General features: G+C 41.0%; 1 protein-coding gene across 1 annotated transcript in view; it reads left to right on the plus strand.

Moving 5' to 3' along the window:
* Positions 1-14,973, plus strand: part of KDM3A (lysine demethylase 3A) — a 61,843-nt gene that overhangs the window by 31,255 nt on the left and 15,615 nt on the right. Inside the window, 8 exon segments of the mRNA XM_051974393.1 lie at positions 2,416-2,576; positions 2,887-3,488; positions 9,693-9,885; positions 11,055-11,269; positions 13,293-13,445; positions 13,628-13,723; positions 14,007-14,075; positions 14,078-14,133. Coding sequence (XP_051830353.1) covers positions 2,416-2,576; positions 2,887-3,488; positions 9,693-9,885; positions 11,055-11,269; positions 13,293-13,445; positions 13,628-13,723; positions 14,007-14,075; positions 14,078-14,133 — 1,545 coding nt within the window.

Consider the following 14,973-nt stretch of genomic DNA (forward strand, 5'->3'; position numbering starts at 1 on the left):
AAGATTCTCACTTAGGATGCTCAGGACAGGTGAGCCTTCTTGAACAAAGAAACAGTTGAAATGACTTGAGGTCATCTTTGGGTAGCATCCCAGAATCATTTGAGTCTTAGAATGGACATAATTTAGATCCAGTGATTTTTAGGTCCCATGAAAACTTATAGATGGTTCTCAAGGGCAGAAAAGTAGGTGAAGGATTCATTCCAGAAGCTAGCTAGTAAGAGAGCCGAGACTAGAGTCTCAGATCCTATGACTCCCAATTCAGTATTCTTTCTCCTAGGAGAGGACTAGGTAATTAGCTGAAAAGCACTAAAAGAAAACATTGTAGCAGTGGTGAAAAGGAGGGCTGCCTCCAAAACATAAAAGGATCTCAATTCCCTAATAGTGTCAAATGTGAACAGATATTTTAATTTTGAGATTTGATGACTGTTCAAAGGTTCTGATAAAGGCCTCATTTCCAAAATATATAGAGAACTTTCTCTAATTTATAAGAAACCAAGCCATTCTCCAATTGATAAATGGTCCAAGGATATGAACAGACAATTTTCAGATGATGAAATTGAAACTATTTTCGCTCACATGGAAGAGTGTTCCAAATCTCTATTGATCAGAGAAATGCAAATTAAGACAACTCTGAGATACCACTACACACCTGTCAGATTGGCTAGAATGACAGGGAAAGACAATGCGGAATGTTGGAGGGGATGTGGGAAAACAGGGACACTGATACATTGTTGGTGGAATTGTGAACACATCCAGCCATTCTGGAGAGCAATTTTGGAACTATGCTCAAAAAGTTATCAAACTGTGCATACCCTTTGATCCAGCAGTGTTTCTACTACTGGGCTTATACCCCAAAGAGATACTAAAGAAGGGAAAGGGACCTATATGTGCTAAAATGTTTGTGGCAGCCCTGTTTGTAGTGGCTAGAAGCTGGAAAGTGAATGGATGCCCAGTAAATTGTGGTATATGAATGTTATGGAATATTATTATTGTGTAAGAAATGGCCAGCAGGATGAATACAGAGAGGACTGGCGAGACTTACATGAACTGATGCTAAGTGAAATGAGCAGAACCAGGAGATCATTATATACCTCAACAACGATAGTGTTTGTAGATGTATTCTGATGGAAGTGGTTCTCTTCGATAAAGAGAGCTAATTCAGTTTCAATTGATCAAGGATGGACAGAAGCAGCTACACTCAAAGAAAGAATACTGGGAAATGAATATAAACTTCTTGCATTTCTGTTTTTCTTCTTGGGTTATTTATACCTCATGAATCCAATTCTCCCTGTGCAACAAGAGAACTATTCGGTTCTGCACACATATATTGTATCTAGGATATACTGTAACCTATTTAACATGTAAAGGACTGCTTGCCATCTGGGGGAGGGGGTGGAGGGAGGGAGGGGGAAAATCGGAACATAAGTGAGTGCAAGGGATAATGCTGTAAAAAATTACCCTGGCATGGGTTCTGTCAATAAAAAGTTTAAAAAAAAAAGAGAGATTTGATGATTGTTGAAAAGAAATCAGGTATAAAAACTTTATATACTTATAAGGTATATTTACTAAGCAACTACTAGGAAATTTTTCTTAAGACTGGACAATCTTATAGTTAGAAATAATGAGCCCTTGAATGACAAGAATTTTGTAATTATCTCTTTAGATTTACTCCAAAACAAAAAAGACACAGTGAATGGTAGGTTGGGAATAAAGAGTTATGTAAAGCTGGCGGGAAGAGAGGTTGGTAAGATTTCTGATTATTTAAGGCAGGCAAAGATAAAAGAGATGGAGCATTCTATGCTTTAGGCACAGGCCATGTAGTTGGGGTTTAGAGGTCAGTTTATTCTGCTGCTAAGTCCTTTGATGCTGAGGAACACTTAGAAGTGTGAATTCATTGCTAAATATAGAATGCTTTTTCGAAGTTGAGTCTATCCTACTTGGAATTAGGCAGCTGTCACTATCCTTGTTGGCTCTAGGCCACCAAATAGTCCCATCTCTATCAGCCTATCCTGTCTTTTGTGAACCAGAGTTCTTTAAGGCTGTGTCCATTAACTTTTTGTAGATCCTATTCTAAATAATAACTTCTGTTCCTTCTGATAACTGACTTTTATAATGTATGACTTAATCAACATGAGATTTCTTTTTTCCAGTTGCCCACTCAATTCATCATAATATATCTTGTGGGATGATTTAACTATCTTAATTGGTTATAATTTTGAAAGCTTTTTGGGAAAGATGCTTGCCATCAGATAATAGAACTTAAACGTTTGGGTCACAGTTTTTGTAGGCCTTGAACGACATCTGCTTTCAGTTAGATTATAATTTGTAATTATGAGCTAGTGTTTTTGCTTGGAGTTGAGGATCATTTCCAGAAGAGTTCTGCTGTCTTGATTGTTTGGTATTGGTATCTTTCAGGCCCCTTCTAGTCCAGGTCCTGGGCAGTCTGTTTCCACGCCAATTCTTAGGGAAGTGCTTCCCGGATGCACCGCAACTACTCCAGCTAGTAAGGACCTTAGACAAAGCACTCCTCTAGCAGCTAATTCTCCACCTAATGTTGGAGCACAGTCTCCTCAAGGGTAAGTTGATTAAATATAAAAACTTGAAAAACAGTGGTTCCTAGTGCCTTGATCTTATTTTTACCGAGGAGGCCAGAGTGGATAATGCACGATCAAACTGCCAGCTTTCTGAGCATAAGGGAAACCAGAACCACCTCAGGAATGCCAGTCTTTGGCCCTTTAATAATAGTTCCCTAGGTTGCCTCGGGAGAAAGATCTCTTTGGCCTGGGGGGGGGGGGGGAGGGGGAGATGGGGGGGAAAGGTTGAGTTATAGGAAGAGTGCTTCCATTTTCACCTTGTCTGTTCCTGTTCTGTATTTATGTCCTTCAGAGATCATGCACAGAGTTTACCCGAAGGATTTTCTTCCTCTTTAAACATAAACATAAAGACAGAGACACCAACAGTGAGCACAGAAGTGGAGGCACTTTGTAAGCAGCCAACTCAGGTTGGAACAGGGGACTTAACAGACCCAAGTGAATCCAAAGTGAACTATACCCAGTTGAAGACTTTGAACGAGCTTCCTTTGACCAGCACACAAAACTGTGATGAAAGTGAAAAGAAAAGCACGATTGAATCCTTAGTCAAATCCCCTGTGGATTTTTCTTTGGAGGACTTACGGCCACTCACACAACAGCCACAGGAACCTTCCCAGGAAAGATTAGAGGGGACAGAGACTTCGGAATTGCAGAAGCATCTGGACTGTAAGCCTTCCACATCGGAGATCTGTGCCACTCCTGCCAATGAGCCTGCAGGGAAAGCCCCTCTTCCCAGCCGGCCTGTCAGTGCCCTGGGAAGGAGGCCCGAAAACTCTGCCTTTTTGTGTCCTCCTCTCTGGGGCACTTCCAGAGAGGCGACCATCAGCCTGAAACAGGAAAGCGACATGTGGCACGCCAGCAGCAGCAGCAGCAGCAGCAGCAGCAAAGTCCAGAATGGTAAGTGGCGATGTACCTTTTTTAACCTGTAAATCTCCTTAACTAAACGGCAGGGTCTTCTAGGTCAAGGATTGCCTTCCTCCTATTCATTCTGCATTGCATCTTCATGCCTTGAATAGGGTTAACACCAGGAAAAGATCTATCAGAGATGGAACATATTCGAGTTGCGCATGTTAAGCACTGAGCACCGTGCTAGGATAGACAGAGATGGGGTATAGGTAGCAGGAGGAAAAGACTTTTAAATAACAAAGTCAGGATTAGTGAGGAAGAAAAGCTTTTGCGGTTAGAGGGCTCATGTTCCACCTCTTTTCCCTTAATCCTGAAGGCTCTTCCACAGTCTTTAAAACACTTACCATCTCCCGTTCTTTTGTCTAGAACTTTGCTGGCTGGTTGACTCACTAGCATACCCTTTACTCAACCGTGTTTCTCCAAACCCTTCACTTGACTGACCTAAGATAACACAAAATTCAGTTGTATTGAAATACCATTATAAAAATATTTTAAAAACTACTCACAGACCTTAGGTGTAGAATCATTACTCTCTTTTCTCTCTGGATCATGACCTCATTAGTTCTCATGGGTGTAATTATTTGTGTCCATATGGTTCACCAATCTTTACGTATAGCTCCAGATTTCCCAGAGAATTCTCCCAACTCACCAGGTCCCCAAATACATTTCTTCATTCTGCTCTTGCTGATGGCCTTCTCAGCTTCTGTGGCATGGGACATTACCTCCAATCCCTTGCCCTTCCTTCTCAGCCCAGCTTTATCCAGCCTCCATTTTAGAGAGGTTTTGGTTTTTGGGAAGTTCGGGAGTCACAAATGCACGAGGAGAGAAAGGGTCTGATGGCCTGCAGGCCTAGGAGGCCTGCCAAAGGGCTCCCTCTCACTTGGACAGAGCAATGTCAGGGGAATGATGAGCCAAGGCTGGAGGCATTGGATGTGGCCAGCTTTTTCAATGTGAAAAGAATCAACTCCATAAGCATTTATTAAGCACCTGCTTTGTGCCAGACACTGTGCCGAGCACTGAGCAGACAAAGGCAGGAACAAGCTCTCCAGAAGCTCCCAGTCTAATGTGTACAAATGGGGCTGAGCAGGAGAAATTGGAGGGAGGAGAAGCTCACATTGAGGGGAGCCAAGATGGCGCTTCCACTGGGCCTTAAAGGAAGCCCGGAGACAGGGAGAGACTGTGAGAATGCAGAGATGGGCAGCAAGGGCAGACTAAGCTTGCTTACTAGATTACTGGGGGAAGGAAGTTATAAGGTGGGAAAAGTAGGGACTGGTGTCAGGAAAGATCTTTGGAGGCTGTAGAGAAGGAACCTAGATAGGGAGAGGTAAAGATTGCGTCTGGGGAAGAAAAGTTGAGGCTGCAGTCTGTTATACCGAGGGGGGAGGGGGGGTGAATGATTAATCAAATTTGGCATTGGGAGTTGAGAACAGAAAATGATGGCTGAGATTGTGGAGATGAGAGGAATGGCAGAAGAAGCAGCTTGTGAAATTGCCCCAGAGTCCTCCTCTGAGATAGGGGAGAGAAGGAAGGAGATAGGAAGGTTGTTAAAAAAGGAAGAAAATGTGATGATCTCTGTGGGAAGTGTGAGAAGGGATCACTTAATGAATAACTGGGAGACTGCCTTACAGCAGTGAGGATCCAGTGGAAGTCAGATAGCATGGCTAGTGGGAGTGGGCTGAGAGCCAAGGTGTTTGGTGAAGGCTGCAGAGTAGAGTTTAAATGGCAAGCCATGGACTTGAAGCTGGAAAGGGGTGGATGAAGGGATTGGGGATTAGGGCTGAGAGACAGACAGATAAAGAAAGGGACAGAGAGAAAGAGAGGGGAGAGACTGGTTACATTCAGGTATTGGAATGTGAGAATTTATAATGGGGAAGGGGCAGAACTGAGTCAGGGTGAAATGCAGGATGTGACCGAGGTTGGGTGTGGTGTTCTCTTCTTTATAATATAATGGTTCTCTCTGGGAGCAGGTTTCTTCAGAAGGTTTTCTTAGTTTCAGTTAAGAGTAATAATCATTCCAAATGCAGCCAGCTAATAAAATGCAAATGTTTATTTTCTCCTTCCTTGGTTCCAAGAGCTCCCTCCAAATGTTTTAAATCCAAAGGTTTGTCCTTCAGCCTCCAGCCAGCACAAAGGTGGAAGATGGAATGAATCTCTCTTGCCTCCGAGAGAGGGCTTCTGGCTCTCAGTCTCCCAGAGTGCTCCTTCTGAGTCTTGTCTCCTTGCCTGGGGCTGGGCAGCTTTCTGGAGAGCCTTTCAGACCAACCTTGCTCTCAGTGGGGGAAGTGCAGGAGGCCAGCCACCATGGTGGGATGAATGAATCTGGTTGCGCCTCCGAGAATGGGCTTCTTCTGAACTGACCGACGCTCCCCTCTCAATCTTTTCAACTGAACTCCGCTGTTTTTATGCTATCTCAAAGGTTGACTCTACCTCTGAGAATGGGATTATGGGTTTTCTCCCAGAGTGCTCTCTGGTCCCAAGAGCTTTTTGCTTATGAGTTCTTTAAAGGTGTAAACACAAGCATTGTTTCTATCAGTTCCACTTAGTACCTTGTTTCTTCTAGCCCATAACATCTCCTTGTAAGATCAGATCAATCATACTGAACCATGCTAAATTAGATAATTTGTCTCTATCAACTCTAATGAACACTTTGTAAGGATTCCAACAGTTGGGGAGCAGTGAAGGGTAATCACCAGCACCAGCAGGACTGCAGGTGGGAGAATCCAAGTCAGCACAAAGACAGGCCTAGGAGGGGGGCAGCCACAGTTTGGGCTGAGTGGCTTACAGCTTTCTGAAGAGCAGGTCTAGGAGTGAGCTGGGGAAGTGGAAAACTGCCAGACCATCCAGCTGTGTCATGCTCAGGGGGACTCTCTTGTCAAGTTCTTCAAAACTGTTCTGAAATGAGTTTTGTGAAAAATCCTTCCAATTCCACCTTTTGGAGTTTTTTGAAGAATCATTTTAATGAGGCCTTCTTTATTAGGATTTGTCAGCTGGGTAGCAATTTGTCAGCTTTCCTTTTATTTCCAAGCCAGATCCCATGATTGCTTTTTACTTCTATTACTTTTTTTGCTATTTGGGTTAATTTGTTGAATCCTTCTGTACTGGTGCCTGTTAGGGAAGGTGTGGGAGGGAGAGCAGATCAGTAATGACCTGAGCTGTCCTTCTGAACTTCCTCTGTTTGTTTCAGATTTCCTGTTTTTCCAGCTGTAAATTATGCATCATAATCCTCTTTTTCTTTATGTTAGGTACATCACAACCTCTCTTTTCTTGTTTCTGGTTTATATGCGTTTGAGTACTTTTTAAATTAAATTTGATAATGGTTTGTCCTTTTTAATTGGTCTCTTAAAAGTAACTCTTAGCTTTTAATTATTTCACTTCTTTTGTTTTCTGTCCTATTAATTTCATCTATCATTATAATTAATACTCCCTTTTCTCTTTGTGTTATTTTGTTCTTTTCCTCATTAAATGTAGATTAAATCAGATTACATTAAAATATGGGGATTCTCTAATTAAAAATTTGTTTCTGAAAGTGACCCAGAATCTTGATTCTAATTTTTCTGTTTTCTATAATTCAGATGCTTAATCATGTTTTTCTATTCCATGTGCCTCTTTATTTTTTCATTTTAATGTATGTGGGCTGACATTATTTAATATGTAAATATTCTGCCTTTAAAATTTACTTAGGAGTTTTTTTTTTTAAATCTGTATACTTGAAAAGAATAGTCCTTTTCTTTCATTAAGTTCTCTCTCTGTCTCCAATTCTAGCTTGTTAATTTATCTATTCATCTGATAATGATATGCTTGAGATATCTCCCACAATGATTTTTTTATGTAGCTTGCAAAATTGTGAATTTTTCTCTTATTTATTAGCTAGAAATTAAAAATAGAACTTTCCATTTTTATTATTTCATCACAATACGCTTGAGCTATTAATGTATTCTGATCTGAATTCATGAGACTCAGGTTTTTGTTACTGCTATCTCCAAGGCTGCAAGAAGATCTGTATTAGGCAAGTTTTTCAATTGAATTATTTTTAAAGCTTTTTGTCTTAGCTTGCTTCCTGCTGCCAGCAAATAGCTGTGTTCTCTTTTAATCGGTCTCCTCACTTGTTTTTTCCTGTGGCTGAATTCACTTCACAATCACTGATACAATTGGTAGACTTCAATGTCTACCATTTTATTGAAAGGGAATGTCCTTTTCATTTAAAAAAAACTAAAAACCTAAAAACTAAACTTAAAATTAAAAACAATTCCTATACTTTATGGTATCATATTTTAAATTTTGGCATTTTTTCCTCACTCATCCCCAGTTAACTGACCTGTTTTTTCCATTTTCTTACCCCCCACCCTTTGTTTTATTTTAAAAATAGACCTTTTATAAAATTGTTTCTGTTTCTTACTTCATTTTTCCTCATCACATTTGATGTTTTGTAATTTTAATCAATTATATTCTTAGCTTATTTCTAATCTTCAGGGACTTGGATTTCGGTGCTTAATAGTTACTAAGTAGTTTTGAGTGCAAAGTTCTTATCTCTTAGGTGGATTTTAAGGTGAATGATTTTTAGGTTATAGATCTGAATGCATAGTTTTACAGGGAGATGATCTGAAATCAATTATTAATCATGTTTATATATATACACACTTCACATCATCCTCTTGTTTTTTTTCTGCCTTAGTGTAGAATTGCTTTCTTTCTGTTGACTTGAAGGATTTTTTTTTCTCAATCACTGTAGGATTTATATTCTTTGTCAAGAGAGTTGAATTGTAAGTTTCTTACTTGATGTTCTATGATTATTTTTCTGTTTGTATTTTGTTCTTAGAACAGAGAAAAGGCAAATAATCTGTTTATTTTAAAAAATTAAGAAAATTCCCTTGATTCATCTAATAATATGGAGTTTCTGAAATTTTTCTATTTGCAACTCTTTTTTGCCCACGATATGCTTTTTGCTGAGGCATTTGGGGTTAAGTGACTTGCCCAGGGTCACACAGCCAGGAAGTGTTAAGGATCTGAGACCAGATTTGAACTCGGGTCCTCCTGACTTCAGGGCTGATGCTCTATCCACTGCGCCATCTAGCTGCCTCTAGCCCAAGAAACTTATATGAAATATAAGGTAGTATGCTCATTAAATGTTTACTGATAGTAAATCATAATGTTGTGACCCCCACATTCAGTCATGAGATCCCATATGAATTTAAGAAGTAGGACTTTTAAGACACGGGCTTTTATCCCAAAAGCCCAAAGAGGGCAAAGGTGTTTTGCTTTCCGAGTCCCCAGTCAGAAATAGAATTAAACCAAATAATAAGCTTTCTAGTTTCCTCGTTTCAAATTGACTTTTTCCTATATTTGACCTGAACTATTCTGGATTTTTCTCCCTTTTTCCATATTTGTAACCTTTACAAAAGAACAAAACAAAACCTTAAACCAATCTCAGTTTATCCTTTCTTCCCATTTAAAATCTATTGTTATCTTTCCTCAGAGAAGACAAGAGCAGTTAAAAAAACAAAACAAAACGACTTTTGAGTTTCAAATAACAGAAACACTGCATGTAGACATTTAGACTAATTGTTTATGTGGCAATATCTGTAAAATGAATACTTAGGGTTGGTTTCCTTAAGAATAATTTAGCAGTTGGAAAGTGCTTTAGAGAGTATAGGTTCTTTGGCTTATACTTTACAAATAGATTGGCCCAAACCATAGGATTATGTCATTTCTGGATGATGAGAACCTTAGTGTAGTCCAGCTCCCTCATTTAACAATGCCTCACTTTAAGTTTGCAGTAGTGACAAGAAAAACCCAATCAGAACCTGTGGCCCAGTGTTCTCTGCATGATGCTTGCCTTCTGTGACATCTGATCTTCCTGATGGGCCGCTTTTGTCCTAGAAATGTCACCCTGAGACATTCTTCCTGTCTTCAGCTGTGACACATGCTGGCAATATTATAGTGGTGGATCTAAGCAGTATTGATTTTTAAAGTTTTGGATCGAGGAGTGACTGATGGATTTGACTCTTATCATAAACGCATACTGGGGAAATCAGTTTCCCCTGAATCATTAAAAAGATTTTAAAAACTGTATTGATGCACAGTATCTGAAACTTTGTTGTGAGGAGTAGGCGGGTGCACAGAGCCATCTGTCTCGAGCCATTTCTTAGCTGAGTATGCCAATCAACGAGTCTTCCTCCTTTGTCTTTGTTTTCCTAGTCACTGCTCGGAAATCAGTGTTGATGGACCCAGCCAAGGTCAAGAAACTGCAGCAGAGTGGTGAGGCCTTCGTACAGGATGGCGCCTGTGCAGCTATTACTGCAAATCTGTCCAAGTGCCGAGAGTGCCGGCTGGATAGCTACCGGAAGGACAAGGATTCCCCTGTCTTTTGCAGATTCTTTCACTTTAGGAGGTGAGCCCTGTTGGGAAGTGAACAGAGCAACTCTGTGGTACAAGTTAATTCTCTGTTGCTTTTCATTCATAGTTGATATAATTCTAGAAATTAAAACAAAAAAGAGACTTTAAATTCGGCTACTATCTGGGGAACTCTTGTTCAGTGAATTATAGGCCCTGAAAATAAGTCCAGTACAGAGCTTCTTTCTTGGCTAATTTGGCTGAGACTGTTGAGCACTGCTCTTGACCCCATACCTCCTGCTTTCTGCAAGACCGAGGCCAGGTCTCTGTCTCCTGCTGCTTCTGCCCTGTTCCGTGAGCTGTTCTCATGTTAGAGCATGTTTTCTCCCTTTCGTCTTTTCTAATATTGTCTCCTGCTCTTATTTCACTTTACTTTTCTCTCTCTGTACATGTTGTTGAGGCCCCCAATAGAAGGTAAGCTCCTAGAGGACAAGACTGGTTATTTTCTTTGGATACTCTTAGTAAATGTTGAATTTGGCCAAAAAGACAAACAAACAAACAAACCTGTCCATGACCTAATTAGATCTATATTCAATTCTGTCTTCCCTTCTACTTTTTCCTAGAAATAGCTTCCAGATGTAAGCTTTGAAAGGGCTTCCTTTTTGATGGGTGTTATTTTTATTCCCAAACCTGCAATGGTTCACCTTAGCCTTACAGCAGTGGTGTTAAATTAAATAAAAAATGGGGGCCGCTAGCCTATGCAGAAGGCCCCCTACAGACTGCTTTTTGACTTAATTTTAAAATGAAATGTTATCTGTGCTTTGTTGTATTTTTATTGATTTTTGCTAAATATATCCCATTTACATATTAATCAGATTTGGGAGGGCCACATGGGCTGTCTTTTGGACTCCTCTATAGGGTAAATAAACAAAACATTCTTCCCAATACTCATGGTACTGTGTAGCATCCACCAACATATTTTCTATCTCTTGATAGATAGAAAGTTGATAAAATATTTTTGAAAACAAGTTTTCAACCAGTAGCTGTTTGGTTTAACTCCTTTGAGTTTGTTGCCAAAGAACTTCAAACTCAAAACTATTGAAGATTAGAAAGCATTTACATTTTGGAAATGTATTTGTAAAGGGGGAAGACAGAAATCTGCACCAAGATGGTGACCGGTCTTGATATAACCTATTATCTTGCTAATTTTATTATCTTTCTCCACAGGTTACAGTTTAATAAGCATGGTGTGTTACGGGTAGAAGGCTTCTTGACCCCTAACAAATATGATATGGAAGCCATTGGCCTGTGGTTGCCTTTGGCCAAAAATGTGGTGGGTACCGATTTGGACACTGCAAAATATATTCTTGCCAACATTGGAGACCACTTTTGCCAGATGGTGATATCTGAAAAGGAGGCAATGTCAACCATCGAGCCACACAGTAAGACCGTCTTTTAAGGAGTGGGGCATTTTGAGATGCCTTGACCCCTAATTTCTCTATTTACTTTTTAAAAATAATATATCAGAATTGTAAGGAGAAAATGTTTTGCTCCTTGTTTGGACTGCTCAGGAGCGATCATCTGCATGCATTTGCTTTGCTAATTACCAACAAAGGGCGGTAGTTGTGCTTTCATGTGGAAAGGTGTAATTGCATAAAGACAAAAGGGCTGAATGTTAGTTAAAAATCTGGATAAGAATTCCACCTCTGCGTTTTAAAATTAAGTAAATTTGGACAAATCTTCAGTCCCTCATCACTGGAATGGGAGTAAAGGTAAAACTACCCACACATCCTTATGGTGAAGATAAAGTAAATCCTGTGCATGGAAGTGTTTAATAAAATGTACAGTGTTATACCAGTAGAAGGAGCTGGTTTTATTTCTCCTCTGAGAAATGCAGCAAAAGTAATAGGGAGAAAAGGAAGAGTCAAGCTAGAAAACCCCCAGAGTCAGATTTCAGGAGAAACTTTTTCTTTCTCCTTTTCTTTCTTCCTTCCCTCCCCCACTTTGGTTTTTGATGCCCCGAGCTTTTATAAAGAAAAGGGGTGATGCCAGAAAAATAGGCAAGGCTGGCTCTGGAACCGCCTGAGACAGTCACACAACCAGGAGGAGCTGGCTGTCTGTGGTGGAGAACCCAAAGGAAGCAGCCTTAAGTAGTTTGCTTTTGTGAAATTAGTAGGCTTGATTGGAGAGGATGAATGGGAATACTCATTGTAGCAAGTGATGGTGTTCAGGCATTTCAGTCATGGTGTAACTCTCCATGACCCTCTTTGGGGTTTTCTTAGCAGAAATGCTGGAGGGGTTGGCCATTTTCTTCTCTAACTCATTTGACAGATGAGGAAACTGAGGCAAATAGGGATTAGTGACTTGCCCAGGGTCACACAGGTAGGTGTGTTTGAAGCCATGTTTGAAATCATGAAGAGAAGTCTTCCTGAATGGGCCATCTGAGCCACTTTGCTTCTCCCAACACAGCAAGTTCTTGGGTTGGAACTTGGCAGCCTCAGAAGATGGGCCAAATCCAAGCTGGAGAGGGAGGGATAATTGTCGAGTCCTTTAGAGGAGAAGAATAACAAATACGTGTGCGAGCACAGTTACCCTCACTGCCACCTTTGACATGAAATTAGTGTCAGAGTCAGAATCCTGAATTTTTATAATCATTGACAAAGTTGCTGCCGGAGGAGGTGTGCTATGTGCTTGGACTGAACAGATGAGAGAGCGTAATCCTTGATCTCAGCATTCTACTTGCAGTCAGGAATGGCCCTCAGACACTTAAGACAATTTGACTCTAAGCTAGTCCCTTGGCCTCTCTGTGCCTTAGTTTCTTCCCTTGAAAAATGAGAGAGTTGGACTCAATGCACTCTAGAGATCTTGAATGCCTTCTAGTTCTAAGTCCAGATGTCCATAATCTCATAATATATAACAATGTAAAGAAAATTGGATTACAATAAAGGGGTTATTATTAGTTGATGACTAAGGGTCAATAAAGTTCTCAAATTCTCTGAGATAGTCATCAAATCTCAGTTTTGGTTGTGTCTCACGGTGGGACATTTTTCCTTGGCCACATCTGTAATTTCTTTCTTGCTTGTTTGCTTTAAGGGGATTCTTTGGAGATTTTCCATGGAAAAAAAAGGAAACTGAAACCTAATTGAAAGATGGGGATACCCTTTACCTTTTACCTTATTATCTTAATTGTAACTTTCTTTTACCTATTTTCAACCAGTTCGGGAGATTCAGAGAGAGGAATATAAGGCATTATTTTGAATTTTGATGAAATCCTTACTACTACAATAGTAGGAGAAAGACATTAGATGTTTTAATTTAACTGAAGTGGGAATATTACTGTTATTGTCAAATTGGGCAATTTACGCAGATATTCTAAGAAGTCATTGTCCATTCTGGAAAATGGAAAACAAATCAGCTTTCTGTCCCAGCCTTTGAAGCTAAGGAAGATGTTTTTTCCCCCATCAGGACAGGTGGCTTGGAAACGCGCTGTTCGAGGTGTTCGAGAAATGTGTGATGTCTGTGACACTACCATCTTTAACTTGCACTGGGTGTGCCCTCGCTGTGGGTTTGGGGTGTGCGTGGACTGCTTCAGGATGAAGAAGAAAAATGTCCAGCAAGGTGAGGAAGGGCTTGTTTGGGGACTTGTGTTCCTGTTTGGGGACTCCCGGCCCTCCTCTGAAAGCGTAGCCTCTGTCCCCTTCTGCCTGCTCCTTGAGAACATTCACTGTTACTTGAGGAGAGGTTTTCCAATGGCGGTGGGTAGCTGCCGACTCAGGCAGTCACTGAAGTTTTGCTTGCAGGTGGCACGTACAAGACGTTCTCGTGGCTTAAGTGTGTGAAGAGTCAGATCCATGAACCCGAAAACCTCATGCCCACACAGATCATTCCCGGGAAAGGTATCATGGGGCGTGGCTTTGGGAAGGTCGCTGGGGGGCTGACAAAACTTGAGCTGTTTGGTTTTGTTTTAAGACAAATATATGTGGTGCTTTATCAGCTTAGTCGTGGCTCCAAAATGATTTGAAACTGGGTCAGGCAGGTTTTGGGGGGGCTTATTTGGGGGGTAGGGGTGAAAGGAACATACACATACCTGTGAGAAAAATGGTGTGCGACAAGATTAAAATAAAGATCAGCTTTGGTTGTGATCTCATTGCCTATCTTTTTGTTTACCTTTCTCTGTAGCTCTGTATGATGTGGGAGATATTGTTCACTCAGTAAGAGCAAAATGGGGAATAAAGGCAAACTGTCCTTGTTCAATCGACAAATCAAACTCCTCTCGAAGCCAGCTCCGAAGGAGGACACGAGACAGGTACGGCTGCTGTTCCATGCCTCGCCACTGCTCCCTTGTTTGCCAGATGACACGGGACATTTTGTCGCCAGGAGTGTTGTGAAAGGAACACAGTCAAAGAAGGATTGCCATGTTCCATATCAGAAATTCTTGCTCACACAGAGCCCAGGAGAGATCACAGCTTTTCAAGCCAGAAAATTAGTTTTTCAGCCCTCGGGTATAAAGAGCACCAACTCTTCAATGGAGTGCTTCACTTTGGAGACAGGAGACAGTAGTTGTCTTTGAAGTAATGAAGTAAGCCAGTAGTGTGTGAATAAATGAGTGAAAAGGCACTGATTAAGCTCTTGCTGAGTATCATGCTAAACACCAGCACATGGAGAGCAAAATGTCTCCTGCTGTCAAGGGAGCTTTCAGTGGAGTTTAGAAAAATAAGTCAGCTGCTTGGGAGCTAGAAAGAACTGGACTTCGTGGTCACCAGGAGAGAGCCCAGGGCATCACTTGGTTGGACCACAGTCCTGGGGCTCTGGTGGGCAGGAGGTGGAGCACTAAAAGGAGTAACGTGGGCGAATGCTATTGAGCTCTTGGGAAATTGAGATGGGGTTTTGGACTTGGAAGTTGTAGTTGAAGGAGCAAGGACTGAGAATCCTTGACCCACAATGGGTACAGAGAGAGAAAAGTCAAGTGAAATACAAGAGGGTCCAGGATAGGTGGGAGAAATGGGAAAGAATAAGGGGCGCCCCCACGGGGCTGGGTTTTTTCACCATCTGGCTGTCTGCTCTTTCTAGTGGATTTCATAGTACTTCTGCGTTATTTGGACAACCCTTTGTCATGGTTTTCTGTGTGCTCCAGGGCAGATTGGGG

Source organism: Antechinus flavipes, chromosome 2 (assembly GCF_016432865.1).
Source record: "Antechinus flavipes isolate AdamAnt ecotype Samford, QLD, Australia chromosome 2, AdamAnt_v2, whole genome shotgun sequence".
Classification (NCBI taxonomy): Eukaryota; Metazoa; Chordata; class Mammalia; order Dasyuromorphia; family Dasyuridae; genus Antechinus; species Antechinus flavipes.